Source organism: Caretta caretta, chromosome 9 (genome assembly GCF_965140235.1).
Source record: "Caretta caretta isolate rCarCar2 chromosome 9, rCarCar1.hap1, whole genome shotgun sequence".
In the NCBI taxonomy this organism is placed as follows: Eukaryota; Metazoa; Chordata; order Testudines; family Cheloniidae; genus Caretta; species Caretta caretta.
The window spans coordinates 8,447,316-8,473,430 of record NC_134214.1 but is presented as its reverse complement, the minus strand read 5'-3'; the positions used below and the strand labels follow the sequence as shown (position 1 = coordinate 8,473,430).

General features: G+C 62.9%; 1 protein-coding gene across 3 annotated transcripts; it reads left to right on the top strand.

The window, feature by feature from the left end:
- Positions 1–4,441: 4,441 nt before the first annotated feature.
- Positions 4,442–25,873, top strand: CHRD (chordin). 3 transcript variants are annotated; one of them, XM_075132087.1, is made up of 23 exons: positions 4,442–4,881; positions 6,038–6,141; positions 7,225–7,348; positions 8,711–8,857; positions 9,133–9,250; positions 11,314–11,410; positions 11,681–11,822; positions 12,087–12,227; positions 12,460–12,542; positions 12,640–12,787; positions 13,105–13,211; positions 14,044–14,160; positions 17,118–17,274; positions 17,469–17,701; positions 18,008–18,121; positions 20,651–20,851; positions 21,893–21,986; positions 22,282–22,338; positions 22,470–22,573; positions 22,951–23,053; positions 24,001–24,155; positions 24,449–24,542; positions 24,997–25,873. In XM_075132087.1, exons 1-23 carry the CDS (start codon positions 4,743–4,745, stop codon positions 25,053–25,055), a joined length of 2,838 nt encoding a protein of 945 aa, XP_074988188.1. In that variant the 5' UTR covers positions 4,442–4,742; the 3' UTR covers positions 25,056–25,873. The 3 variants fall into 3 exon arrangements, with proteins under 3 accessions (XP_074988188.1, XP_074988187.1, XP_074988189.1); XM_075132086.1 differs by having other exon boundaries at positions 7,222–7,348; XM_075132088.1 differs by lacking the exon at positions 4,442–4,881 and adding an exon at positions 5,308–5,458 and having other exon boundaries at positions 7,222–7,348.
- The last annotated feature ends 242 nt before the right edge of the window (positions 25,874–26,115 follow it).

Sequence of the window (26,115 nt, the reverse complement as noted above, 5' to 3'; positions counted from 1 at the left end):
TCCAGGACTGCTCCGTGCTCTCCCGTAACACCATGGCATGGGGCTGGAGCTGCTCCGGGACTGCTCCGTGCTCTCCAGTAACACCATGGCACGGGGCCGGTGCTGCTCCGGGACTGCTCCGTGCTCTCCAGTAACACCATGGCACGGGGCCGGCGCTGCTCCGGGACTGCTCCGTGCTCTCCAGTAACACCATGGCACGGGGCCGGCACTGCTCCGGGACTGCTCCGTGCTCTCCAGTAACACCATGGCACAGGGCCGGAGCTGCTCTGGGACTGCTCCGTGCACTCCACCAACCTCCTGTGCATTCCCACTGCATTCCACCACTCGGTGGGCCTGGGGAGAGAAATCTGGCACCCACAGGACATGCATTTCATAGCCCTGTGCTATCGAGAGCCCATTTTCCTTCAGCTGCGGTCCGTTTCCCTAGCTACTCGGTGCAGCTGGCCGGCATGTTTGTGTGTCTGAGCATTTCTTTTGGCAAGTTATTGCTGTGTAAAGCGTACTGTATTCTACCAGCAATAAATCACCCCTCCAAAAGCCCCTCACCTTAACTCTGGCTGACGTCTTGATGAGAAGCTGGGTACGCCTGCTACCTCAGGATAAAGCCACTGCCAACAGAGACAGCACAGGTATTTAGGAGCAACGGCTGCTCGGAGGGGCAGTGTTTCCTAATGGATAGAGCGCTGGGCTGGTTTCTATTCCCTGCTCTGCTAGGTGACTTTGAGCAAGTAACATCCCTTCCTTGTGCCTCAGTTTCCCCATCTATAAAACAGAGATAATGGTACTGACCTCCTCTGTAGAGCACTTTGAGATTGACTGATGAACTGTGCTAGAAAGGAGCTAGGTGTTAGTATATATAACATTTAACACTGCATCAGCCCTCTCTGTTCGTCCCCAGAAACTTCCTCACTTTAACTCGGCATTTATTAAACCATGGCTATGAAACGAAATTCATCCCTACCCCCGCAGCAAGAGAGCCAGCAGGGACAGGTATTAGCCTCAGGTGCCCGCATAGAGCCCTTGCTCCGCGTAATTCCCAGCCCCGGGACGCAGCTGGTCGGCCCGTGATGCGTCCCCCAGGGGGGCTGGAACAATGTGTGCAGTGGGGGTGCCGAGAGCCATTGAACCAAACTGTAAACCCTGTATGCGAGGGAAACCCCTTCAAGCCAGGGGGTGCAGCAGCACCCCTAGTCCCAGCGCCTTTGCGTTCCATAGCTGGGGAGCCTTGTACCGCCCTGCTGCTTGTGCCTTGCTGCAGGTCTGGGCTGCGTACCGGGCTGCGCTGCAGTATACCAGCCTGGTTTTATGGACCCCTGGGTCTGCCTGAGGGGTGTGTACCAGTGTTTCAACAGCAAGGCAGCTACGTGGGTGCAAATTTCCCTAATTACAGACAGGGCCCCATCCTATCTGAGGAAGGAGCCCTCTTGGGAGGGGCTGCTGCTTGGGGTTAGGATCTGAGCCCTCCTCATCAGTGGAAAGGGGCGGGGTTAATTCCGGCCGGGGTAGTTCCTTGTCCCCTGTGCAGCCCTTGCCCCTCCTGTGGCTTGCCTGGCTAGCAAGGTCACCCAGAGGCAGAGGCAGAGCCAGGCCTAGAACCCAGGGCTCCTGCCCCCTGGCCAGTTTTGCAGCCAAGAAGAACCCAGGCCAGGGTGAAGGATGCTGCAGAGCAAAGACCGTCTCTTCTGCCCCATGGATCTGCCCTCCTCACCTTACTTCTCTGGCCCCGATCCTCTGAGGGATTTAGGCACCTAACGCCCATGGATTTCCATGCCAGTTAGGCACCTAAATACCCTTGAGGACCTGGGCCTCTGCCCAAGTGCACCCCCACCCCTGGAGCTCTCCTTGCTGGGCTCTTTGCTACCCTTGCTTCTGCCACCAGCCCTATCGGGCAGTGCAGAAGCCCCCAGGCCCCCAACCCAGCCGCCTGCCCCTGGCTCAGGGAGGCTCCCAGTGGCAGCTGACCCTGCTGCCAAGCCAAGGGATGAGTAGCAGCTCCTGCCTCTGGGCCAGGGGGTCTCACACCAGGGCCCCAGGCCCTAGGGCTGCCCAGGGACTGCTGCGCACTCCCTGCAGCCTTAAACCTTCCCCATGGCTCAGGGCAAACCCCAGGGGAGGTTGGAGTGAGCCAGGGGGCGGGGGGAGGGACAGCAGGTGGGGAGATGGCAGGGAGGGGAAGGGCTATGGAGGAGGGAGGAAGGCGTTCCAGGTGGCGGATATGGGGGGGGAAGGTGCAGGGTTGGGGGGCACAGTGGGGGCAGGTTCAAGGCTACAGGGATGCAGGGTTATGGGCGCTGAAGGTGGAGGGTTATAGGGAAAAGGGTGCAGGGAGCTGGGGTGTGGGCAGGGGGTCCAGGCGGTGTGGTGGGGTTGGGGGCCGTGCAGGGGGTACAGGTGATGCAGTGGGAAGGGGGATGCAGGGAGTACAGGCAGTAGGTTAGAGAGTGCGAGGGGCAGAGGGAGTGGGTTAGGGGGGTGCAGGAGGTGCAGGGGTGATGGGCTGTGCAGTGGCTGGGGCAGTGGTGTGTGGGGTAGGGGGTGCAGAGGGTATGGGTGGGGGCACAGGTGGGGTAGGGGTGCAGGGGGTACAGGTGGGTAGGGGTGTGAAGGGTACAGGCAGTAGAGTATGGGGATACAGGGGGTACATGTGGGTAGGGATGCAGGGAGTACAGGCAGTAGGGAATGGGGGTGCAGGGGTTACAGGTGGGGTGGGGGTGCAGGGGGTATGGTGTGTGCAGTGGGTTGGGGTGCAAGGGGTACAGGTGTGATGGGGTACAGGTGGGGTGGAGGCTGCAGGGGGAAATGGACAGTGCAGTGAGATGGGGGGATGCAGGGAGTACAGGCAGTAGGTTAGGGAATGCGAGGGGCAGAGGGAGTGGGTTAGGGGGGTGCAGGTGGTGGGGTGGGAGGTGTAGGGGTTATGGGCAGTGAGCAGGATATGAGTGGTGTGGGGTGCGGGTGGGGTAGGGGGTGCAGGGGACACGGGTGGGCTAGGAGTGCAGGGGGTATGGGCAGTAGGGCATGGGGGTGCAGGGGGTACAGGTGGGGTGGGGGTGCAGGCTGTGCAGTGGGGTGGGGCCTGTGGGGGGAAAGGGACTGTGCAGCGAGGTGGGGGGATAGAAGGTGTCCAGGCTGTGCAGTGGGAGGGCTGTGGAGGTTAGGGGCAGTGTGGTGGGGTATGGGGATGCAGGGGGTCCGGGTGGGGAGAAGGGGTGCAGGTGGGGGGATATGGGCTATGAGATGGGGTGAGGGGGGTTACAGGCTATTAGGTGGGGTGGTAGGGATCCAGGCAGGACTCGGGGTGCAGGGGGATATGACAGGGTGGAGAGGACATGAGCTATGAGGTGAGGTGGGGGGTACAGAGGGATACAGGCAGGGTGTAGGGGGATATGGGCTATGAGGTGGGCTGGGGCAGTGTACGGGGTATGGGTGGGGTAGGGGGTACGGGTAGTAGGGTATGGGGATTCAGGGGGTACAGGTGCTGTGGGGGTGCAGGGCGTATGGGCTGTGCCATGGAGTGGGGGTACAGGGGGTACAGATGGAGTGGGGGGTGAAGGCTGCGCAGTGGGTGGGGGCTGTGGGGGGAATGGACTGTGCAGTGAGGTGGGGAGATGTAGGGTGTCCAGGCTGTGCAGTGGGAGGGGTGTGGAGGTTAGGGGCAGTGCGGTGGGGTGGGGGATGCAGGCAGGGAGATATGGGCTATGAGGTGGGGTGGTGGGGGTCTGGGCGGGGCGGAGGGTGTAGTGGGTATGGGGGCTGGGGAGGTGCAGGGGGTACGGGCTATGAGGTGGCGTGGGATGGGGGGGTGCAGAGGGATATAGGCAGGGTGTATTGGGATCCAGGCTATGAGGTGGGGCCGTGGGGGTCTGGGCAGGGTGGGGGATGCAGGGGGCACGGGCTATGAGGTGGGGTGAGGGGGTGCAGGCAGTCTGGGAGGCTTGGGATCTGGGCAGGGTGCAGGAGATGCAGGGGGTCCGGGCAGTGTGATGGGGTTGGGGGCTGTGCAGTGGGTACAGGGGGGCGGTGCAGGGGGTCCAGGCTATGGGGTGGGGGGTGAAGGGGTCAGGGCTAGGAGGTGGGGCAGTGGGTCCAGGCGGTGTGGTTGGGTTGGGGGCTGTGCAAGGGGTACAGGGGATCCGGACTAGGAGGTGGGGCGGGGGGTGCAGGGGGATACGGGCTAGGAGGTGGGACGGGGGGTGGGGTCCGGGCGGGGTAGCGGGTGCAGGGGGTCCGGGCTGGGGGGTGGGGGTCCGGGCGGGAGACGGGCTATGAGGTGGCGTGGGACTGGGGTGGGGGGTGCCCCCACATCCCTTCTCCAGTGCGTTACTTTGGGGCAGAGACGGGTCCGCGGGGCGGGGGCCGTGTGCGGGGCCGGGCTGCCCCCGTCCCGCTCCCCCCCGTCGGGGGCCGGCTGCCATTGGGCGGCTCGGCCGGGCGGGCTGCGCGCACCGCGGGCCCAATCCACAAGCCCCCCGCGGCCCCGCGTCTGCTTCCCATTCCGCTCCGGCCCCCGGGCGCTCGCCGCGAACCGGACCCCCGCTGGGGGCTCTAATCCCCCGGGCCGGCCGCGGCCGGCGCCTCATTAGCGGAGCCTTTGTTTGCTCAGGATGCCTCCGCTCCGCGCGGCCCGTGCCGGAGCCTATAAAACCTGCCGGGGGCCGGTGCCTGGGCACTGGGAGCCCTGACTCGCCCCGCGCTGCGCAGCCGGACGCCGGGGTCCCCCAGCCTTGCGCGCCCCTCTGGCCATGGCCGCCCTGCCGCCGCTGCTGCTGGCCGGGCTGCTGCCCCTCGCCCTCTGCCCCGCGCCGGGCGAAGCCTCCCGTCCCAAGCCCCTTCTGCCCATCCAGCCCGAGAAGGACCCGCTCCCCTCCAAGGGGGCGGCAGGTAGGAGCCCGGGGTGTGGGGGGGGGCCCGCAGGCGGGACCCCGCCCGGGGTGGGGAGCCTCGCGGGGAGGGGCGGCAGGTGGGAGCCCCCCGGGCGGCGCAGGAGAGCCCCGCGCGGGGTGGGGGAGCCCGGCTGCCAGGGTGGCACGGGGGGGGCTTGGGGGCGCAGCGGTTTCGCGGCTAGGGGCCGCCGGGGGCTCTGCGCTGGGACGTTCCCCAGCCCCGGGCTGGGGGGGCCAGGCTGGGGTGAGCGGGGCCTGCGGAGCGACTCCTGCCCTCCCTGGCACAGCTACCCGCTCCAGCCTCCATCTGGTTCGCATTGATGGATTTACACCCCCCCGTGCGCTCGGCTTGGACGGGAGACAGCGGCGGGGAGGGGCCGGGCCGGGCCGGGCAACGTCTCACCAGCGCAGGATCTCATCGCCTCTCAGCCCTGCCCCCTGGCCCAGCCAGCCCTGCCCCGTGCCAGCCGCAACAGGGCGAGGGCACCAGGGGCTGAGTGAAGTGGGGGATGGAGACCTGCCCTTTGCCAGCTGCAGCAGGCAGACAAGCATGGGATGGGCAGGGGGTGTATGAGGTGCCTTGGGAAAAGCAAGATGGCAGGGGTGGCATGGGCTAGGTGTTTGGGGTGTGCCCTGGCTGCAGGGTTGGCACAGGCTGGGGGGGCCCTGGCTGCAGGGGGATGGCAGGGGTGGCACACGCTGGGTGTAGTAAGATGGCAGAGTGGCATGGCTGGGTGTAGAGCATGTGCCCTGGGAGCAGCAAGATGGCAGGGGTGGCACGGGCTAGGTGTTTGGGGTGTGCCCTGGCTGCAGGGTTGGCACAGGCTGGGGGGGGCCCTGGCTGCAGGGGGATGGCAGGGGTGGCACACGCTGGGTGTAGTAAGATGGCAGAGTGGCATGGCTGGGTGTAGAGGATGTGCCCTGGGAGCAGCAAGATGGCAGGGGTGTTTGGGGTGTGCCCTGGCCGCAGGATTGGCACAGGCTGGGTGGAGGGGCCCTGGCCATAGGGGAATGGCATGAGGGGCACGGATGGCAGGGCTGGCTGCAGGGGGATGGCAAGGGTGGCCCAGGCTGGGTGCAGCAGGATGGCAGAGTGGCAGGGCTGGGCCCTGGGTTGCCGGCCCCGCTCTCAGGATGTTGCTCCCCGTCCGCAGGCTGCTCGTTCGGAGGAAGGTTCTATGCCCTGGAGGACACTTGGCACCCAGACCTGGGCGAGCCCTTTGGGGTGATGCACTGTGTGGTCTGCTACTGCGAGCCGGTAAGCGGGGAGCCCCTGTTTCCAGAGCACCCAGGGGGGCCCCCCCAGAACCCTGGGCCCCGCACTCCCCTCTGAGCCCAGCCTCCGCCCACTTGGCTGCTGCGCTCCACAGCCCCAGGCAGTGAGCACCTACCTCCCCTCCCCTCCCCTCCCACCCTAGGGGTGTACAGTACGGGGGGGCAGTACAGAGCCCTGCGGGTGGGGGGAAGTACAGAGCCCTGGGGGCAAGGGGAAGTACAGAGCTCTGGTGGTGGTGGACAGGGACAGTACAGAGCCCTGGGGGTGGGGGCCAGTACAGAGCTCTGCGGGGGGGTGGGTGGGGACAGGGAGTACAGAGTCCTGGGGGCAGTACAGAGCTCTGCGGGGGGGGTGGGCGGGGACAGGCAGTACAGAGCCCTGGGGGCAGTACAGAGATGTAGGAAAGGAAATTGTTTAGAGGGGGGCCGTGGCCCTTCCCCCTCCTTTCTCCTACCCCCTCCATCACTTTCTGAGGAGCAGGACACATCTGCTGCAGCCCTTCAGCAGCCCCCCCCCCCCCCGTTTCTCCTGGAACTGGGCATTTGGGAGGGGACAGGACTGTGCATGGAACTGGCCTTTCCCTGCCAACCCCCCTGCCCCTCCCCTCCTGGGAATCCCTGCGCCCGTGCAAAGGGGGCCTTGGCCCTCGGTCCCAGAGCCCGGCCCCCCTGGCCCGGACACACAGCCAGGAAGTGGGGGGCACTTGTGGCCGGGAAGCAGCTGTGCACAGCCGTGGAGGGGGAACCCGAGGCTGGCGTACACGGGGTCTGCTGCTCAGCAGCACCGCTAATGGCTCTAAGGCAGCCAAGAGGCGAAGTGCGGGGGGACTGCATGCAGGGCGAGCCTGGAGGGGATCAGCAGGAGACCTTTGCGAAAAGAGGGGTGCCTGTGAAGGGGGCACTGGCCTGTTTGTGGGGGGCTGAGCTGAGGCGTTTTGCAGGCAGGTGTGCTAAGCTGGGGCTTGGGGGGAATGGGGTCATCCCTGTGGGGCTTGGAGCTGGGTCTCTCACCAAGCAGGCCACACGAGGGCACGGTGAAGAATATTTCTGTCTTCCATCCCAGCAGAGGAATCGCCGAGGGAAACCAACAGGCAAAGTCAGCTGTAAGAATATTAAACACGACTGTCCCGCCCTGCCCTGCAGTGAGTCTGTCCTGCTGCCGGGACACTGCTGCAAGACCTGCCCAAAGGGTAAGAGGCCCTGCCTTTCTCCTGGGACTGTCTGCACGTCACAGCCACATTGCGTGGCTCCCGTGTGACGGGTCTCGCTCGCTGCGCATGGCTGGGCCCGAAAGCGATGGGAGGAAAGCGGGGTTTGCTCAGAGTGTTTGCGTTGTGTGTCTGACAGACGTTGTGTGGAGTGGGTGCCCCTCGGCCCCTCGTGCAGGCAGTGTCCTGTTTGTTTGGCAGCAGTGGGGAAGAGAGAAACAAGTGGTGGTAAAGACCGGGGGGGACGGGAGTGGCTCGGGGAAGGACAGTGCTCGAAAGTTTGACGCCTCTTTGAAACCGATGGCATGTGAAGTTGGCGATGTTCCACCCATTCACGAATGGGTCGTCATAAGGGGCTTTAGAGTCCAATCAAAGGCAATGTCCCTGCCCCAAGGCGCTTACAATCAAAACAGACAATGCCCAGACCAAGAAGGGGAGGCGGGGGGGGGTGTGCTCGTGTTGGCACCTTTTGTTATTATTACTGCTATGATTCTGTTGCCCTCTGTTCTGTTCGCTTTTCCAGCCTAGCGTTTTCTATGTCTGCCCATCACGGTAGTATCTGAGGGTCTGATCTTTGCGGGGAGGGGTCTAGGGCTAAAACCTGGCTGGAACTAACCACTAGTTAGCAGGGTTAGGAGGACAATTCCCTCGGGGGAAGGTTGTTGCATAATTGTCCACTAGGGGGCTTGCGGCCCCTTTCTCAGAGGCACCAGGCACTCTTGCGGACCGGGTGGCAGGCGCGGACCCCGGCTCTGGGACCGTGCTCTCTCCCCCACTCCTGGTGTTCTGGCTGTGGGCGTGCTGTGTGCCGAATGGAATCCGAGCTGGCCCCTGAGACATCGGTGCCCCTCTGGGGCTCGGGGGCCTCCGCGGGAGCTGTAAGCGGGAACACCGCTGTCTGGGGAGGAGTCCTCCTCTGTCGCTCCGGTGGGAGAGGCTGGTGACCCTAAAGCCTCAAGGTGGCCATTAAGGTGCATCCCTGGTGCTTCCTGTGGGGCCCAGGCTGCTCTGTCCATGGAGGGGATTTACTGTGTTGTGCTGAGGTTTTATTTCAGCTCTTATGAAACCCCTGCACCGCAACTGCCATAAAGCACTCACCAGGGCAGGATCCTGGGTACTCGTATAAAGCCATGTTCCACGTGAGCTAGTGCTTTGAGCAGAAGGGACAGGCGGTCAGGGGAGCAGAGCGCCATTCCTGGTTCTGCTATAGGCTCGCTGAGTCACTTTGGAGGAAGTCCCTTCTTTTTCTGCGCCTCGGTTTCCCCCTCGGAGAGATGGGGATTATGCCACATGCCCCGCTTGCACTGAAGATGCAAAGAATGGTTGTAATGCTTCTCCTTTCAGCCTCTCCCAGCGTCCCGGAGAAGAGGCCTGAGCCCATCTTCGACAGCTTCGAGTATTTCCAGGATAAGGAGGACGACTTGCATAAGAGCTACAATGATCGCTCCTACCTGAGCTCGGAGGACCTCACCCGGGATGACAGCCGCACAGGTAGTTTTCTGCCTGACCTTGGTGGCTGGGGGGCGATGGGCCTGGGATGGGGCAGGAGGGCTGGGGATGTATTGCAGGCTTGATTCAGTATTTGCTAAGTTTAGAAGAGTAAATCCCAGAGACTGCGAGCCACAGTCCCCTCCCCACCCCGATGTCAGTGGAGAAAGGGACTCTTGGGGGGCAGTTTGCATTCTCCCCCCTGCATGCAGAACCCAACATCCCAGGGCCCCGAGCTGAAGGAATAACTAAGATCTCCTTCCACTTTCCTCCCCCAGACTTTGTGGCCTTGCTGACCAGTGGTGCGGAGCCCTGGCTGCCCCTGTCCAGCGCCGTGGCTAAAGCCAGGTTCACACTCGTGCGTTCCTACCTGCTCTTCTCCATCAACTACGAAAGGTCAGTCCCACCCCAGGCTCTGGGACAGCCCCAAGGAAACTCCCAGCCAGAGGCTGAACAGAAGAGTCCAGAACCTCCTCGTCTGCAGTCTGAATGGATCGTAGATGGGACTGGGGGGTGGGCTAGTCCATTTCCAGCCCTCCAGCCAGTGTCCATGCTGGGGGTCTGCAGTTTTGTAGCACACCCAGGCTGCTTCTGCATGCCTGCCCTGGGCAGTTGGTGGGCACCCGTGCGGGGAGGTCCCTGCACTCGCATCCCACTCACCCCGCTGTCACGAGCAAGATGAGGTCAGTGCCCCAGCTGCCCAATCCCTGGGCCAGGCTGCCCAAGCAGGTAGCAAGTCCCTCTTGTTTATCAGCTGAGAAAGGGTTATTGCAAAGCCCGTCTCTGGGGTTTAACTGTTCGCTGGCTTCCTGTCTATTAGGCCTTCAGAGCCCGTCTGATAGGCAGCTGGTATTTCTCTAATATCATTACGAAACAGCTGAACAGCCCCGGTAATTCCTCCCTGGGACTCCAGAGACTCCGTCACAGGCAGGAACATTCCTTTCCTCAAGGTTTTTATTAAAAACAAATTCAGGAAAATGGGAAAGGATCCAATAAACGGGTCCAAACACACATGGTGGCGAGCCCAGCTGCTTCTCCACGCTCCTCGGAGCGCTTAGCACCGCCTTCAGCAGGCCCCCGCCACTCCAGGCCTGGCTCAGGGACCTGCAATCAATCCCTCCCCACCTTCAGGATCGCTGATGGTTCAACTGGATCCGCGCAAGGAGGGAGCTGAGCTCAGCTACTCTGATGCTGCAGCCCCCCCCCCTTTTTCCAGGGCTTTGCATAGTGAAGTGGTGACTAATTTGAAACGAAGTCAGTGTAGCCAAAGAAGGCGAAACGCGTATTATTTCTAGCCACGTTGGAGTGCCTGGCACTTGGCAGACCTGGGAGAGGATCCGGCCCCTGCCCCAAGTTGTTTACAATCCCAGGTCCTCATCCTGCAACTGCTTCTGTGCTGGAGGAGCCCTTGGCTGGCACAGACCCCGTTGGAGTCAGTGGGGCACTGCCCTGAGCTCTGGGGTCTGCCTGCATGGTGCCCCTCTGCCATCAGCAGGCTCCGTGCCAATGCAGGGGGTCTGCCTGTGCAGGAACACTTTCAGGATTGGGGCCCCTGTTGGACAGATAACCCAATGGATAATAATAAGCTTCAATCTACATCCTGCTCCTCACCCTGGAGCCAGTAGGTGGTGCTCACGCAAACCCCATAGCAGACCGAGGGGCAGGGGGAGGGAGGAGGTGCCCTGGGTCCCCCGCCCCAGCTCTCTGGAGTCTCAGGGGAGCAGCGCAATAATACGCAAGAAGAAGCCTGCCTGGTTACAAACCCGGTTCAGCCAATTCCAGCCCCCACCTGCAGTCTGCCAGCTCAGCCGTCCAGGGGGACGCACACTCTCGTTGCATACAGCTGCGGGACGGAGATGCCCCTGCATGGCCCCTAGCCCAGGCCTGATGCTTCTCTGCCGGCTTTGCACGAACTGCCCGTTTGGCTCAGCCCCAATTCTCAGATCCCCGGGGAGATGTCTCTTCCCGACTCCGGTTCTCCTCTCTGCCCAGCACTTCGGTGTCTGTGCCGCCGAGACAGGGATCATCCCCTCCCTGCAGAGGCCTTGGCCCAGGCAGCCCCCAGGGCACAGCATGTGGCTAGCCAGTGAGAAGCCGGTCTCCCTGGTGCTGAGCTGCCCCATCTTCCCACTCTCTGGTTTAATCAATGAATGTGTTTCTATGGTAGCCGTCGCTATAATGCCCCAGACTGGGGAGAATTTGCACACACCCCCTTTGGCCCCCATGGGGGCTGTCAGGGAGTCCCCGGAAGCTGGGTGACCTTCCATGGGGCAGGGATCAACCAGACAAGGCCCTGGAAAGGAGATCCTCCCCTGGGACTCGTGTTGGGGTGAAGGGCCACAGCTCTGGGAGTCACAGCTAGGGCTTTCGGGGGCCAGGCAGGGCCAGTGTGTCCTCCCCCCACCCCCTCTGCCTGGCCACCCTGGCTCGCTCAGCCGCTCCGGTTCCCCCCCACGCAGGCTGGGTCCGCCGAGCCGCGTCCGCTTCACCGACCCCGAGGGCAACGTCCTGTTTGAGCACCCCGTGCAGAAGAGCGTCTCCCTGCAGGACGGCATGGTGAGTGGCAACGCCGTGGGCAGCTGAGACAGCGGCCCGGGGCTGGGCCAGGCAGGAGGCAGCTACCCTTGCCCACGGGCCTCTGTGCCTCCTGGGGCCGCTTCCTTTCTCCGTGCTGCCTCCGTTGGGCCAGCCCCATTGCCAGCGATGTCCCTCCCTCGTGTCCGTGGGACTACGCTCTCCTGAACCTTTCTCCCCTTGGCTCTGGCACGGGCTGCCCTGCCCTCTCTACCTCGCCCCTCCCCACTCACCAGCTGCCCCTCCCCACAGATCTGCGGCATGTGGCGGAACCTGCACAAACCCTCCATCCGGCTGCTGAAGTCTGAGCAGCTCCGCATCTCCCTGGTCACCAAGGCTCAGCCAGCCGGCGAGATCCAAGGCCCAATCATCAAGCACCGGGCCCTCTTCGCAGGTAACTGTCCCCTTCCCGCTGCCCCTGCCCTGGGGCAGCTCTGAGAGCCCTGGGTGTCTGGGGCCTCATTGCATGGGGGGCCCCACTGGCCACAGTACCTTTGGCTGGGGTCTCCGCGGCAGCCAATGCCCCGAGTCCCAGCCAGCCCATTCAGGATGCCCGATGTCTCACTGCCCCCACGCCCAGGTTATCTGTGTCCCCAGGGCCCCTGCCCGTCCCCCACCCCGGGCTGACCCTCACAACCTTCTACCCTTTCAATCCCAGAGACCTTCAGCGCCATCCTGACCTCCGTGGACCCGACCCACATGGGCACGGGGGGCATCGCCATGCTGACCCTGAGTGACACCGAGAACAACTTGCACTTCATCCTCATGGCCAAGGGGCTGCTGGAGCCGGCAGACAAAGGTAAGTGGGGACAGCGAGGCAAGGCCTGGAGCAGCCTTGGGGCTCTCGCACCAGGCGGAGCATACTTGGGCAGAGGGGGTTGGGATGGAAGGGTCTGTGTGGGGGCAGTCAGGGGCTGTGTAATGTCGCTGGAGGAGGGACTGGGTGTGGGGGAATTGTGGGGGTGTGGGGTGGGGTGTGGGCTGGAGGGGATCATTGCGGGCAGCCTGTCTAATGCTCTTTGCCTTTGCAGAATTTCCTTGGGTCTCACTTAGGGTCCGGATCCTGCACCAGAACCGGGTGCTGCGTGAGGTCAGGGCCAACATCACCATGCAGGTAAGCAGCCCCCTTGCCACCCGTTCCCCCTTCCCCGCTGTCCCCTGGAAGCCAAGCCATGGCACTTTTCCCCTCTTCCCGGTGGCTGTCTCCGCAGGACCCAGACTTCGCGGAGGTGCTGAGCGACCTGTCGAGCCGCGAGATGCTGTGGCTTGCGCAGGGGCAGCTGAAGATCACGGCGGAGACGGAGGGCAGGCACCTGCGCCAGATCGCCGGCTACATCACTGCCAGGAAGAGCTGTGACAGTGAGTGGCAGGGAGAGGACGTCGAGGCCTCGCTATAGCAGGATAGGAGCTGAAGAAACGGACTGCTGGGTCCGCTGGGGGGCATGGGGTGCTGGAATGGGAGTGTCAGAGGGCGGGGCCTCCTAGGAAAGGGCGGAGCCTTCCACCCCCCAGGAGGCCCCCGGAAGGGAAGGGTGGCCCATCGGCCCTGGCTCCCTTGGGTGAAGCCCGAGGTCCAGGTTAGCACATGGTGTTGTGGTGTCTGGCCGTGCGGTCACCCGGGGCACAGGGTGGCTCTGGATGCCATGCCTGAGCCCTGTGGCCCCTCTTGATTACAGCCATCCAGAGCGTGCTGTGCGGAGGAGATGCCCTGTTGCCAACCAAGACGGGAGCTGTGGGGTCTGCCAAGCTGATGCTCCATGAGAACGGGACGCTGGAGTACCAGGTAGGGAGGGTCGGTGCAGGGGCAACATGGGGTTGGGGCTACACTTGTGAGTGTTTGGAGAAACCTACATGAGCACCTTGATCCTCAACCCTTTCCACACTGGGACCCAGCAGGGAGGGCATAGACACTAACTCCATGGGTGCTCCAAGAGCACCCACGGGGGGGGGGAATAGTGGGTGCTCAGCGCCCACTGGCCACAGCTGTTCTCCACCCCTGCTCATCAGGGGCACCATCGCTGATGCCCAACAGCTGTTTGGCGACTCAGGGAGGGACTTGGGGGAGGGTGGAGAGTGGCGGGTGGGCGGGAACCTCGGGGGGTGAGGAGGGGGAAGAAGCGGTATAAAAGCAGGTTCTTGGGGGAGTGGGGAGCTGAGCACTCCCAGGGAAAAGGAAAAGTCGGACACACACACACACACACACACACACCTGTCCATGTGCCCCTGGGAGCTGTGATCCCCCCTCTGCAGGCTGGGAACCCCAGGCAGACCTGCCATTGGAACATGGAGTCGGGTCTCTTGGGTTCTGTTTCCAGCCCTGGGAGGGGAGGGAGGGTGTGGCTGGGGCTGGGGGGGAGCCTGCACATCACGACCCTTCCCTTCCCTGTCCTGAATTTTGGTTTCCCACCTGTGAAATGGGGCTAGTGGCCCTGCCCCTGCAGAAGGGCTGCTGGGTTAATGCGGGTAACGCCCGCAGTGCTGTGAACGCACAGTGCTGAGTGGTGGTAATGATGGGTGGACGGACCACCGCGCCCCCTCTCCATGCCCACGGGTGCAGCTGGGTTGATTTTTCCCGGGGAGCTTTGCTAACGTGCTGCCTCCGTGCCTCCCCGCAGGTCCAGGTAGCAGGGACGGCGAGTGAAGTCACCAGCGTCACCCTGGAGACCAAGCCGCGGAGGAAGAACAAACGCAACATCCTGCTTGACATGACGCCCAGCTACAGGGAGGGGCTGGTGAGCGCCCTGCCGGGGGTAGACGCTGGGGGTGGATAAGCATCCAGGGGGCCCTGGATAGACCCCTCCCCTGGAGGATGATTGTGGGGGCAGTGTGGGGCCATCCCCTCCAGCCGTTGTCCAGTCTAACGGACCAGATCCTGGTGCACTGGCTGAGAGCCCCTGGATGTGGACCCGTGCCTCGTCCTCTGGATCTCCCTCCAGCTCGCCTGGGCGGCTCCTCTCTCCGGTCCCTTCTGTTTGCCTGGGAACAGGGCCCGGGACAGCTGTGTCCGGCTGAAAGACCCGCTCTGCGCTCTGTACTCCCAGACTCCTGCATCTGTCACCCCCAAATCACACTGGCCACTGAGGGGGCTGTGCCTCATGGCAAGCTTCTGTCTGATGTGCTGCCCGCTCCCTCGGCTGGTCAGGATCCCAGGGCTGGGGTCCGGATCTTTCCTTCTCCAGCTTGCCCACTGGAAGCTCTCTGGACCAGGAGGCCCTGATCCAAGGGGGATAGCTGGTGCTAAGCTAGGCTGCTGGAGAGAGGCAGATCCTGGGGGTTTGTTCTCAAGCAGGGCTCTGGTTCCTGGCTCATGTCACATTGACTCCATTCTCTGGCGTCCCCCGCAGCCCTATCCTCCCCCTGTGCTGTCTCTAGCCCTCCCACTATGGCTGGTGTCTGTTCTGCCCCCGATTCAGGGATTTGGGGTGTTTCACTGGCCAGGGCCTCCCTTCTCCTCAGCGATGTCCCTGCGCTGCCCAGTAACTGCGTCCCCTCTCCATGCGGCATTGAGCCACATGGCTCCCCTGGTCCGTCCCGGTGACAGCTCTCCTAGCCACACCAATCTACTGCTGCCACAGCAGCCTGGGCCCCCTCTTGCCCTCTGCCAGCTCTCCATGAAGTCATGGGGGCTCTGGGTATGTGAGCAGGGGAGAGCGGAGTTTTCCTTTCCAGAACCCTCATGCTACTTACCTCCACCACCTGCCCCCCACCACCACTACCAGTCAGCCAGAACAAGCCAGATCCAGCTAGGCCCTTTGGGCCCCGATCACCAGGGCAAAGGCCTTGGGAATAAACCTGCGGAGAAAAGGCACAGCCAAGACTCCTTGGGCAACCTGGCCCTGGCTGCAGCTGGCATCTCCCTTGAGGAGGAGCTTAAAGAGATTGCAGGCAAAATCCATGTGGCAAATACTGGGGGGGCAGTCCCAGGCTGGAGAGGGGCTGATCCAAACCCCAAGAGCCCTGGGGCAGTTTGGGGTACTGTCCAGTCCGGAGATGTGTGTATTCCAGGCCCGGTGCTCCACCATGGCACAGGGGGTGCGCAATACCCAACACTAGAGCGGAGTGACAGCGTCTCACACCCACCTGGCACTTGTCCTGGGTTAGGGCCCTGCAGAATCACCCCTGACGTCTGTCACCTTTGATCTGTTGCTTTGCTCATTCCTCCAGCCTCTTCTCGCTGATTTTGAGCCGCTCCTTCCCCCAGGGCTGTGTAGATCAGCCTCCGTTTTCCCCCTTTCTCCTCCCATCGGAATAGACCCATTTCCTCTCTAACTAGATTCCAAAGCCCTTTCTTGCCCTCCCTGCCCCTGCTGGCTTTCCTGCCAGCTCTGTAGAGGCTACTCCCTGGCCTGCATGTGTCCAGGTGGAATCTCACGCTGCATGTTCCCCTTTGGCTCCTGCTCCCTTCCTGATTTGATAGGAATTGCTGGATCAGATCAGAGGCCCGTCTAGCTCAGACAATTGCCAGTGCCAGACTAAGGGGTGAAAAATGCCCTAGCGGGCAATTATGGAATAACTTACCCACAGGGCACTTTCCTTCCTGACCCCAGGCAGCCAACCCTTATGCCCTGAAGCCTGAGGATTTATATCCCGCCTAGCAAGTGTTTCTCCCGCTCTAATGTAGCTGGAGATGTTCTCATTACCCACCTCCTGGTCTGAATCCTAATGAGTTCTTGGCTTCAGTGATGCCTGGGGGACTCATTGCCACAAGGTTTATCACATGCCTAGGACAATCCTGTTCCCTTGGGTCAGTGTTAGAACTTGTCTCTTAAATTTAACGAGCGTCCCCTCACCCTTGTATGAGGGGAGGGTTTACTGTCCCCCTCTGCCATCCGCTTGTAGCCCTTTATCACATCTCTTCTTTAAACTGTCCCAGACATCTCAGCCCCTCTCCAGACGGGAATTCCCAGCCAGGCTGCTGAGCCATTGTCGCTGGTCTCTGAACCCTGCTCTCCGCTGGGAGATGAGGGGCACAGAGCTGAGCACAGGATGCCAGGTCGGGCAGCCCACTGAGTTCGTGTCGTCCGCTCGTCGCCCTGCAGTGGCTGGGCACCTTTCACGTGAGATCAATAGTGATTGTGGAGCCCCTTCTTCTCCATCCCCCTCTGCACATGGGCATTAAATCTGCCTCTGCTGATCATGCGGCTGGGATGTGGAAGGGGCAGATGCCATGCTAGGAAGGCAAATTGGTTGGATTGGAAGAGATTTGGGGGCCAGTCTCTGTATATTTAACTAGCCCCATCTCACTCCCTCTGTACTGTTATGAGAAGATAGTGTCATCTGGCTGTGGCTAGTTCAGCATGTTATGTCCGACCCCTTTCTCCAGCCCCACATAAGATCTCTGGGGCAAGGCCCATGCTGTTTCAGTATGTATGGGCAGGGGGGTAACACCCCTGCCTCAGCAAAGGGTTGGAACCTGGGACCTTCAGCACCATAGTACAGATATCAATCACTTGAGCTAAAAGAGTAACTCCATTACCTGGTAGCAGTAGTAGACTGTTACCCATAGTGGCACAGCCCCTGGAGGAGGATGGGAGGTGCATTTTGTCAGGGTTGTGTGGCCGGGTAGGCCACTCCCACTTAGCGTGGTGCTCTGTCCCCCTCTATGTGGGTGCTTCTGAAAGTAAGTGATAGTCTCTCTCCCCGGCTCCCCCAGCAAGCTCATTAACCTCTCTCCCCCCACCCTGGCCAGGCCAGCGGGACCTGGCAGCACATGAACGCCCGGGACACCCACATGTTACTGCAGAGCGAGCTCTTCCTCAACGTGGCCACCAAGGACTTTGAGGAGGGGGAAGTGCGGGGACAGATCAGCTCCCTGCTGTACAGCGGCCTCCTGGCACGATATTCAGGTACCTGCTGCTGGGTGGCGTCCTGTTTCCCCTCACCCGGCTGCCAGCCCCACTGGGCTGGAGGGCATGAGGTGGGTGGGTCTCTGTAGGTCAGGGACCCCAGGGGCTGGCCCCAGGGACTGCAGAGTGGGCGGGTGACACCTTTTGCTGGCATAGCTGGAAGCACGTGTCTGACCCGTGCCCCTTGTGCCCAGAGCTGCCCATCCCCCTGGCTGGCCAGCTGGTGTCTCCCCCTGTGCGGACCGGCTCGGCGGGACACGCCTGGGTCTCCCTGGACGAACACTGCCACCTACACTACGAGATCGTGGTGGGCGGGCTCGGCAAGTCGGACGACGTCGCCATCAGCGCCCACCTGCACGGCGTCGCCGAGCTGGGCGAGCGCGGCCATGAGCACACCCGGCTCCTCAAAGGCTTCTACGGCACCGAGGTGATGGGCCTGCGGGGCAGTGTGCCTGGGGCAGGGCTGGGGGGGAAGGGGGTCCTTGGGGGAGGGGCCGGGGGGTCTGTGGCTGGAGAGGGGTGATGGGGCCCTTGTGGGGGGGAAGGGTGCCTGGGGGAGGGGCTGGGGAGAAAGGGGGGACCCTTGGCGGGAGGGGCTGGGGGTACCGGGCTCTCGGAGCAGCGCCGCCCCAGAGCACGGTGCCCCCTATAACCTCGGCAGTTCTGTGCTGGCCCTGGCTCCGGGGCAGGGGAGCAGACGGGCCCCGCTAATGCCCCCCTCCTCTGTGCCTAGGCCCAGGGTGTGGTGAAGGACCTGGACGCAGAGCTGCGGCACCACCTGGCCCAGGGCACGGCCTTCCTGCAAGTCAGCACCAAAGTCAACCCCCGCGGGGAGATGCGGGGGAGGGTAGGTGCCACTGACTCACCCCCTCCGGCTTTCCGCTCCCTGGGCAGCAGCTGCGGGAGTCCCAGACCCAGCCAGGCGCCAGGCTCTGCCAAAGGCTGACTCAGCCCGGATTGGTTGCAGCCTGCCAGGGCCAGCGACCCCCCCCCCCCCTCGGCAGCGGGCTGGGGGCGCTGTGCTGCTGGGCCTGCTCCACCCGGGTGCCCAGGAGAGGGGGACCCCAGCACTAGCTACCCTGCTCCGGGCTGTGAGACCGCTCCGCATCCCTCGGACAGGAGCAAGGAGCGCCCAGCGTCCCTGCTAGCCCATGCATCCACCCTCCCAAGAGTGCATGTCGCTGCAGGCTCCTCCGGTACCAGCTCCCTGCCCTTTCTTTGCCACTTTGGGGCAATGGGCCGCCCAGCACTGCATGCAGAGTTCTCTGGGGCCAATGCCTCGCTCCTGACCCGCAGCCCCCTGCCATCCCAGGCCTCTGCCGAGCAGCCACCGCCGATGGTACCAAATTGTGCAGGGACCGTGCTGGGCACTGCTGTGCCGTAGGGACTGGGACGAGCCCAAACTCTGTCGCTCACAGCCTGAGCCAGTCCGGAGGAGATGGAAAGACACGCGTTAGCCCATCCCTCTCCGAGCCAGCTCAGCTGACATTTGGAAACTCGGGACATGCTGCCCCCCTGCAAGGATTAGGCCAACCAGAGCATAGGTCTCCCTCCCGACAGCGGTTCAGGATGCCCCGTCCTTATCAGTGCTCCCAGAGGGGGTGTGGGCCAAGCCAGAAAGCGGAGAGTTAATGCCCTTCCTGCCCTGCCCTCTGCCCGACCCCTGCAGGAGAAGGCAAAGGCTAGCTGGAGTGGAAGGAGCAGCCTGGCTCGGTCTCTCCCCATCCTCGGCCCCTCTGCTCCCCTGCTCCTCCAGCTGACCCCCTCGTCCAGGTTCAGGGCCCCGGGCTCAGAAGCTGCTGTGTTGGGCCAGCAGTGCCTGTCCCTGGCACCAGCCCTGCCCCTGGTATTCCCGGGTGCTAACTCCACTGGCTCCCAGGATGGAAAAACCAGCGGGAGGGGATATTTGCAGACAGAGCAGCATCCGCTCCCTGGCTGGGCCCGGAGCCCCGGCGGCTTTCCCAGAAGCTATGTTTGGCTGGGACGCCTCCAGCTGCCTCTTCGCTATTCATCAGCTGCAGCATGTTTGTGTCTTGGCTGCCCCGGAGACCCCGGGAGCCTTGCTTCCCCAGGGAGGGGGCTTGACCGTGCAGGAACAGGAGCAGCTGCTGCCTGGCATCCCCTGGCACTGCTCTGGCTGGCACCATGTAGCAGGGCTGGCCGCTGCTTGGGTGCCAGGGCTAGAGCTGGACAGGAAGTTTATTCTTTAAAGAAAACTTGCATTAATTCCTCCATTCTCCTCAATCCTCTTCTCCCGACAGCAGGGAGGGGAAGTAGGGGGCTTCCCTGGCCACGGGGAGATGGGGCAGGTGCAAGCTGCGCTGTCCAGCTGCAGGCCAGAATATCCTGCAGGGGGCAGCCCTCTGGGATGCAGGCGGGATTGGCTGGCAGCCCCAGCGCTATCCGGCGGGGGCAGCGCATGGGGCGAGGGGGACCGTGACTGGCAGCAGCTCGGGGTGGAAGGCAGCAGAGCAAGTTTGTCCTCATACCTGCAGTGTGGGAGCAAGCTTGTGCCCTTGCAGGCCTGGCTCAGCAGCGCCACCTTTGCGTAGGTTAAAGAACGTTCCGAACCATTAGGAAAGGGAGAGAGAACAAGATAGACAATATCCCAGTGCCCCTATATAAACCCCTGGTGTGCCCACCCCTCGAATCCTGCGGGCAGCTCTGGGCGCCCCCTCTCAGCAAAGAGATATTCGTGTTGGAAAAGGTATGCAGAAGGGCAACCAAAATGATTAGGGGTTTGGAACAGCTTCTGTGTGAGGAGAGATTAAAAAAATTTTTGGACTGTCTGGCTGGAAAAAGACGACTTGTGGGGGATATGACACAGGTCTATAAAACCATGACGGGTGTGGAGAAAGTGAATAGGGAAGTGTTATTTATTCCTTCACATAACACAAGAGTCAGGGGACACCCAATTAAATTAACAGGCAGCAGGTTTAAATCAAACAAAAGGAAGTATTTCTTCACACAACACACAGGCAACCTGTGGAACTCCTTGCCAGGGGATGTTGTGAAGGCCAAAACTATAACAGGGTTTAAAAAAAAAAATTAGATAAGTTCACTGAGGATGGGTCCATCAATGGCAATTAGCCAGGATGGGCAGGGATGCAACCCCATGTTCTGGGTGTCCCTAGCCTCTGACTGCCAGAAGCTGGGAGTGGACAACGGGGGCTGGATCACTTGATTGCCTGTTCCATTCATTCCCTGTGCAGCACCTGGCACCGGCGCTTGGCAGAAGACAAGACACTGGGCTAGATGGACCATTGGTCTGACCCAACCTGGCCATTCATATGTACTTTCTGGGCCAGGCCGTGGCTGATAACCCCCCACCTCCTGCAGCCCTGCCCCTTACCCGCTGGTGCCCTTTCCCTGCCAGGTGCACATTCCCAACCAGTGCGAGTCGGGGGGCGTCCGGCTGGCCCCTGAAGAGGATGAGCTCCTAGAAGAGCCCAAGCCCAAGGACCCCGAGCAACTGAAGAAAGACCCCAACTCCTGCTTCTTTGAGGGGCAGCATCGAGCACACGGCTCTCGTTGGGCCCCTGCCTACGACAGGAAGTGCTCCCTCTGCAGCTGCCAGGTGGGTGCAAGGGATCCCCGAGGCTGCTGCCGCACCCTGGCACCTGCCATGGCTTCTGACCGAGTCCGAGGGGCTGGGCACAGCATTGGTCTGCATTTAGCTCCTTAAGGCCAAGGAGCCAGGAGGGGTGCCTGCCTTCCCCTGGTCACTGCAGCCACCCCCAGGGTGGGAGTGAGGGGCCGGCCTCTCAGTCAGCCTCCCCCCACACGCACCCCCATCCCCACCCTAATGCTGGCAGCTGCCCTGGTGTGCCAGGCTTCCACCAGCTGAGCTGGGTCCTTCTGTCTGCCAGCTCCTTGTCACCCTCCACCCCCCAGGCACTCCCCCCCAGCTGGCACCTTTCTCCATCCAGCCCACTGTAAAGCTGCACCCATCCAGCTGCCTCTTGAACTCCTGCACCCCTGTCACTTCTTGCTCCTTCCCCTCCGGAGATAGGCCCCTGGGGAGGATGGGGGGCAGGGACCTCAAGCTCTCTGGTCCTGGGCTGCCCCTGCTCAGGGGCTGTGGGCCAGGGAGACACGTCCCATGTGGAGCCTGGCGTTTCTTTCCCGGCAGCCCCGGGTGGGCTGCTTGTGGGCAGAGTAGGCTCCCGGGGCAGGGCTGCTGCTTCAGGCCTCGGGGATGGGGGGGGGGGATCCCTTCTGGGTTGAGTGTGTAACTGGCTTTGCACCTGCATGTGCCACTGTAGCCACTGACAGCCTGCTTCTAGAGAGGATAAGCGATCACCGGCTGCTGCTGCCTCGAGGGAGAGCACAGGGCTGAGCCTGCGGCTTTGGCGCTGTAAGCCCAGGGTTCTAGCCTGGCTCCCGGGGAGCAGGTGGGCTCTGCCTACGGCTTGTCCATCTCTGCAGCACGGATTCAACCCCAGGGCTGTGCCCCCTCCCTTGGGTTTAGGGGTGACTGCCAACCCCTAGCTTCCCCCTGCTGCTGATCCACATCCCAAGTTCCCTGGGGTTACAAAGGCACCAGATGCCCTCTGCTGGGCGGTATCTAATGAGATGTGTGATTTCCCCCCCCCGCCCCGCCCCTCCCCTCCTGCAGAAGCGTACGGTGATCTGCGACCCGATCCTCTGCCAGCCCCTGAACTGCACCCAGCAGGTTCACCTAGAGGACCGGTGCTGCCCAGTCTGTGAAGGTACTGGGCTGGGGGCTGCTGACAGAGGGGAGGGCCGTGGGGGTGAGGAGGGGGCTACACCCTGTGACCCAGGGCCCAGGGAGATGTTCAGGGGGTCCCAGAAGGGGCAGTCTGCCTTGGAGCGGTGTGTTGGGCTGAAGGGGGAGCTGGGAGGAGGGTGCAGCTCTTCTGGAGGCATCTGTGTATCCCCAGCAAGGGGCTGGCAGTGCCAGGCAGCTGGCCCAGCTGTGGCAGAGCGCCCGGCCCAGCCAGCGTCCGTGTGTCTGTCCCTCACGGATTCCTCTTGTTTGGACAGAGAGGAAGGCAAGCCAGGAAGAGCTGAGAGCGGAGAAGGCCCGGGACAGCAGCGAGGGTGAGTTCTGCCCGGCAGGAGGGGAGGGCGGGCAGTAAGCCCTGACCCGACCCGGGAGGCAGGGCTCTCTCTGGGCCCCTCTGCCCCGCCTGGCTCCGGATCTCTAACGCTTTCCCCATCGGCTACCCCAGGCTGCTACTTCGACGGCGACAAGACATGGCGAGGAACTGGCACCCGGTGGCACCCTGTGGTCCCCCCCTTTGGCCTGATCAAATGCGCCATCTGCACCTGCAAGGTACCGTGGAGCCCTTGTCCAGGGAGGGGCAGCCCTGTGGGCCCAGCGCTGGCCATGGCTCCTCCTGGCATGGCCCTGTGTTTCAGCTGAACCTGGGCCCCCTCCTGCAGGACAAGAGAAGAGGCCTGGGGCTGGGTGTGCCATGGAGGAGTGCTCCAGGGATGGGATCCATGGGGCAGGTGAGAGCCCAGTGTGGGGGGATGGGAGAGAATGTGCCCCCAGTCAGTGAGGAGCCCCCAGCAATTCCCTTTCCCCTTGGGTTTCCTCCCAGCCCCTTGAGAGCTGGGTTCTGGCTCCTGACCCTGGGATTCTGGCCCCCTGGTGAAGGGTTCCTGGTGCCATGTGGTCTCAGCCCACCCCATCCTCTCTCCATTCAGGGCGCGACGGGTGAAGTGCACTGTGAGAAGGTCCAGTGCCCGCGCCTGACCTGCAGCAACCCCATCCGAGTCAGCCCGTCCGACTGCTGCAAGCAGTGCCCAGGTGCGTCCTCCAGCCGGACCATGCGTGGCCATGGTCTGCCTCGCCGCCGTGCCCAGGGCGCCCAGCTGCAGTCAAGGCCCCGCTCTGCCAGGCCCGGCATGGATGCACAAACATCCCACGCCCTGGATGAGATTGGGGGCCGCATCATGTTGGGTGCTGCACAGGCCCCCCCTCCTCCAGCTGGCTTAGATCACTGCCCGGACCCAGAGCGGGAGTCCCTGATGCTCCCACAGGAGCAATGGGCCTAGCCCCACGCCGGGGAGTGGGGAAGGGGTGGAGTGAAGGGTGCTTGCGCCCATGACCCGTTGGCTGTGGGGCGGTGGTCAGTGCGAGCACCTAGGGTCTGGGCTGAGAGCATCCAGCTCATTTCAGCCAGCACCATCAGCTTGGACTGGATTTGAACCCGCTGCCCGAGGGTTTCACGTAAGGCTTCTAGTGCAGGGCAGGGTGGGCCGCCCTTCTCGCTCCCATGATGCTCAGCTGCCCCAGGCTGCGGCTCCATCCCCATCTCAGGCTTGGCATCCTCGGCCCCTTGGGCAGGCCAGTCCGCTTGGAGGATCTGTGGTCCCAGCCCGCCTCTCTCCTGCACCCACCCATGTGGGCTGGCTGCTTCCTCCCCCTGCCAGCCACACACTCCTGGGGAGCCAGCTGGGAAGAAACTTCGGGGTGGTTATTCCATGATTGCCCACTAGGGGGAAGTCTTACCCCTTCTTCGAGGCAGGAGGCCAGGTTAGATGGGCCCCCCCTCTGATCGGATCCCTGCTCCCCCTTGCCGGCCTCCGGACTCTGCGGCCCCGTTCTGCCGAGTCTGGGGAAGCTCTGTCTCCTGCTCCACCCCGTGCAGGGCACGCCGCCTTGGGGGGTGAGGAGGCATCTCCGGGGGGCACGGCGGACACCTGCTCCGCCACACGAAGGCAGGGCATTGCCTGTGTTTCTGCTCCCCGCAGCTCCGGAGAAGAGCCCCCCCGAGCTGGCGGACGTGATGCAGGCAGACGGACCCCGGGCCTGCCGGTTTGGGCGTCAGTGGTACATGAACAATGAGAGCTGGCACCCCACGGTGCCCCCCTTCGGGGAGATGAAGTGCATCACCTGCTGGTGTGTGGTGAGTGCCTGGGCTCGCCCCCCGGGATCGCTGCATGGACACAAGCCCAGGAACAGCCTCTCTGAGCCCTTGGGGGAACCAGAGGCCCCATGCTGTGAAGGGGGCAGGGAGTTCTGTCATCAGAGGTTGGATAACAGGCTTTCTGGGCCTATGGGCAGCCAGGCCCCCTGTGCCCTCCTCCCCTGCTCTCCAACCTGGCCAGGCCTCCTGGCCACACCCCCACCCGGCCAGGCCCCTGGTTTTCTTCCCAGGCCCACCGGGCCCCTGTCTAACTCCCTTCTCCTCCCCTGCAGTCCGGGGAGACCCATTGCCAGCGCCAGGAATGTTCCCCCGCTTCCTGCTCCGGTCATGCCAAGAAGGAGACCCGCTGTTGCGCCCGGTGCCGGGGTGAGTGTTCGGCAGGCCTGTCTGTCCATCCCCGGTCTGTTCCCCTGCCCTCCTCGCAGCACTTGTGCACAGGTTGGGGATCAGTGTTCTCCAATGGCTCCTGCGTGCCTGATCCACTCGGCGCCAGGTCGGTGGGCCCTGATCCGGGAGGGTGGGCCCCGAGTCGCCACGTCCCAAGGTATCAAAGGCGCCTCCCTTCCCAGGAACAGGTTCCACGGCTGCTGAGGGATCTCCAGGTCTGCCCAGACTCCTCCCCGGGCCAGTGGCCTCCCGAGTACAAGCTTGGCCACTTCAGCCCAGCCATGGGTCGAGATTAGCCTCACTGCAGGGTCCCGCTGGGGCCTGGCCCGAGCAGAGCTCAGCCCGGATGCTTGCCAAGGGCAGAGCTAGGACTGGGCGAGCCCCCTGCTCGCTGTCTCGAACCCTACTCAGTGGTTCTGCCTCTGTTCCGCAGCCCCAGAAGAAGCCCAGGAGAAGCTCAGAGCTGACACCCCAGAGGCCTGGAGCCGCTAGCCGGACACCAGTGGGAGGAGGAGGAGCCGGTCTGGAGCAGCCGCCCAGTCGCGTGACCAAGAACTGTGCTGCCCCAGCCCAGGGCACTGCTCCCTGCTGGCTGCGGGGAAGCTGGGGTGCGTGGCCCAGGCCAATCCCCCGGCCAGCCCTAGACTAGTTTTGTTTCTTTGGTTTGTGTAACATGACAGATTCAGCCTTCTGCTTCCACCCAGGCCTGAGCCGCTGCTCTGGGGAGAGCCCCGGGCCCCTGCCTCTGCCCTGAGGGGGCTGGCTGGCTCTGCTGCAAAGCTGGGCCCCCCAGGGAATGACACTGGGCAGAGACTGCGCTGCACATGGCAACAGCCCCGCTCCGTGACAGTGTGGGCCTCGGCCCTGATCCCATTGGGAGGCTGAGGATCCTGGCGTGCTGTCCTCCCTGTGCCCCCAAACCCACTCTCCCTCTGGGGAGGCACACGGCCACTGCGGGGATGGGGGCCCAGGTGAGCCTCTCCATCAATACCTGTGGCCGTGCAGCCCTGCGTCCTGTCCCAGCTGGGCTCCCTGGGCATGGCCCAGGCCTGGCTTGTACATAGTGTAAAATCTCCCTGTCCCTCCGCCCTCTCCTCTCTCTGCTTGTTCTTTGTCTGGGTTTGTCGTGTAATTTATGGTTCTAGGAGGGCCTGTCCGTCTTGAGCAGACAAATTAATCTTCAATAATTTAGTCTGCTCAGGGCGGGCCCCTCCCTGCCTCGCTCAGGGCGGGGCCCCGGGCCCTCCCCGCCCTGAGCAGACAAATGAATTTGGGGAGATTGTGTATTTATTAAAAACAAATGAACCTGCCCCACTGCGGCTCTGCCTCTCATTGCTGCCCCCTGCTGGGAGGCACCGTCAGCGCGCGGAGCCAGAGCACCACTGCGACCGGCCACACGCATGTCCTGCCCTCCTGCCCTCACCTGGGATTAGCACCCCTCTGCCTGAGACAGCCCCCCCCCCACTCTCCATCCAGCACTCTCCACTGCCCAAGATCTCTGCTGTTCCCCTTCCCTCAGGCTTAGCACCGGTGGGATTAGAGCACCCCCTGG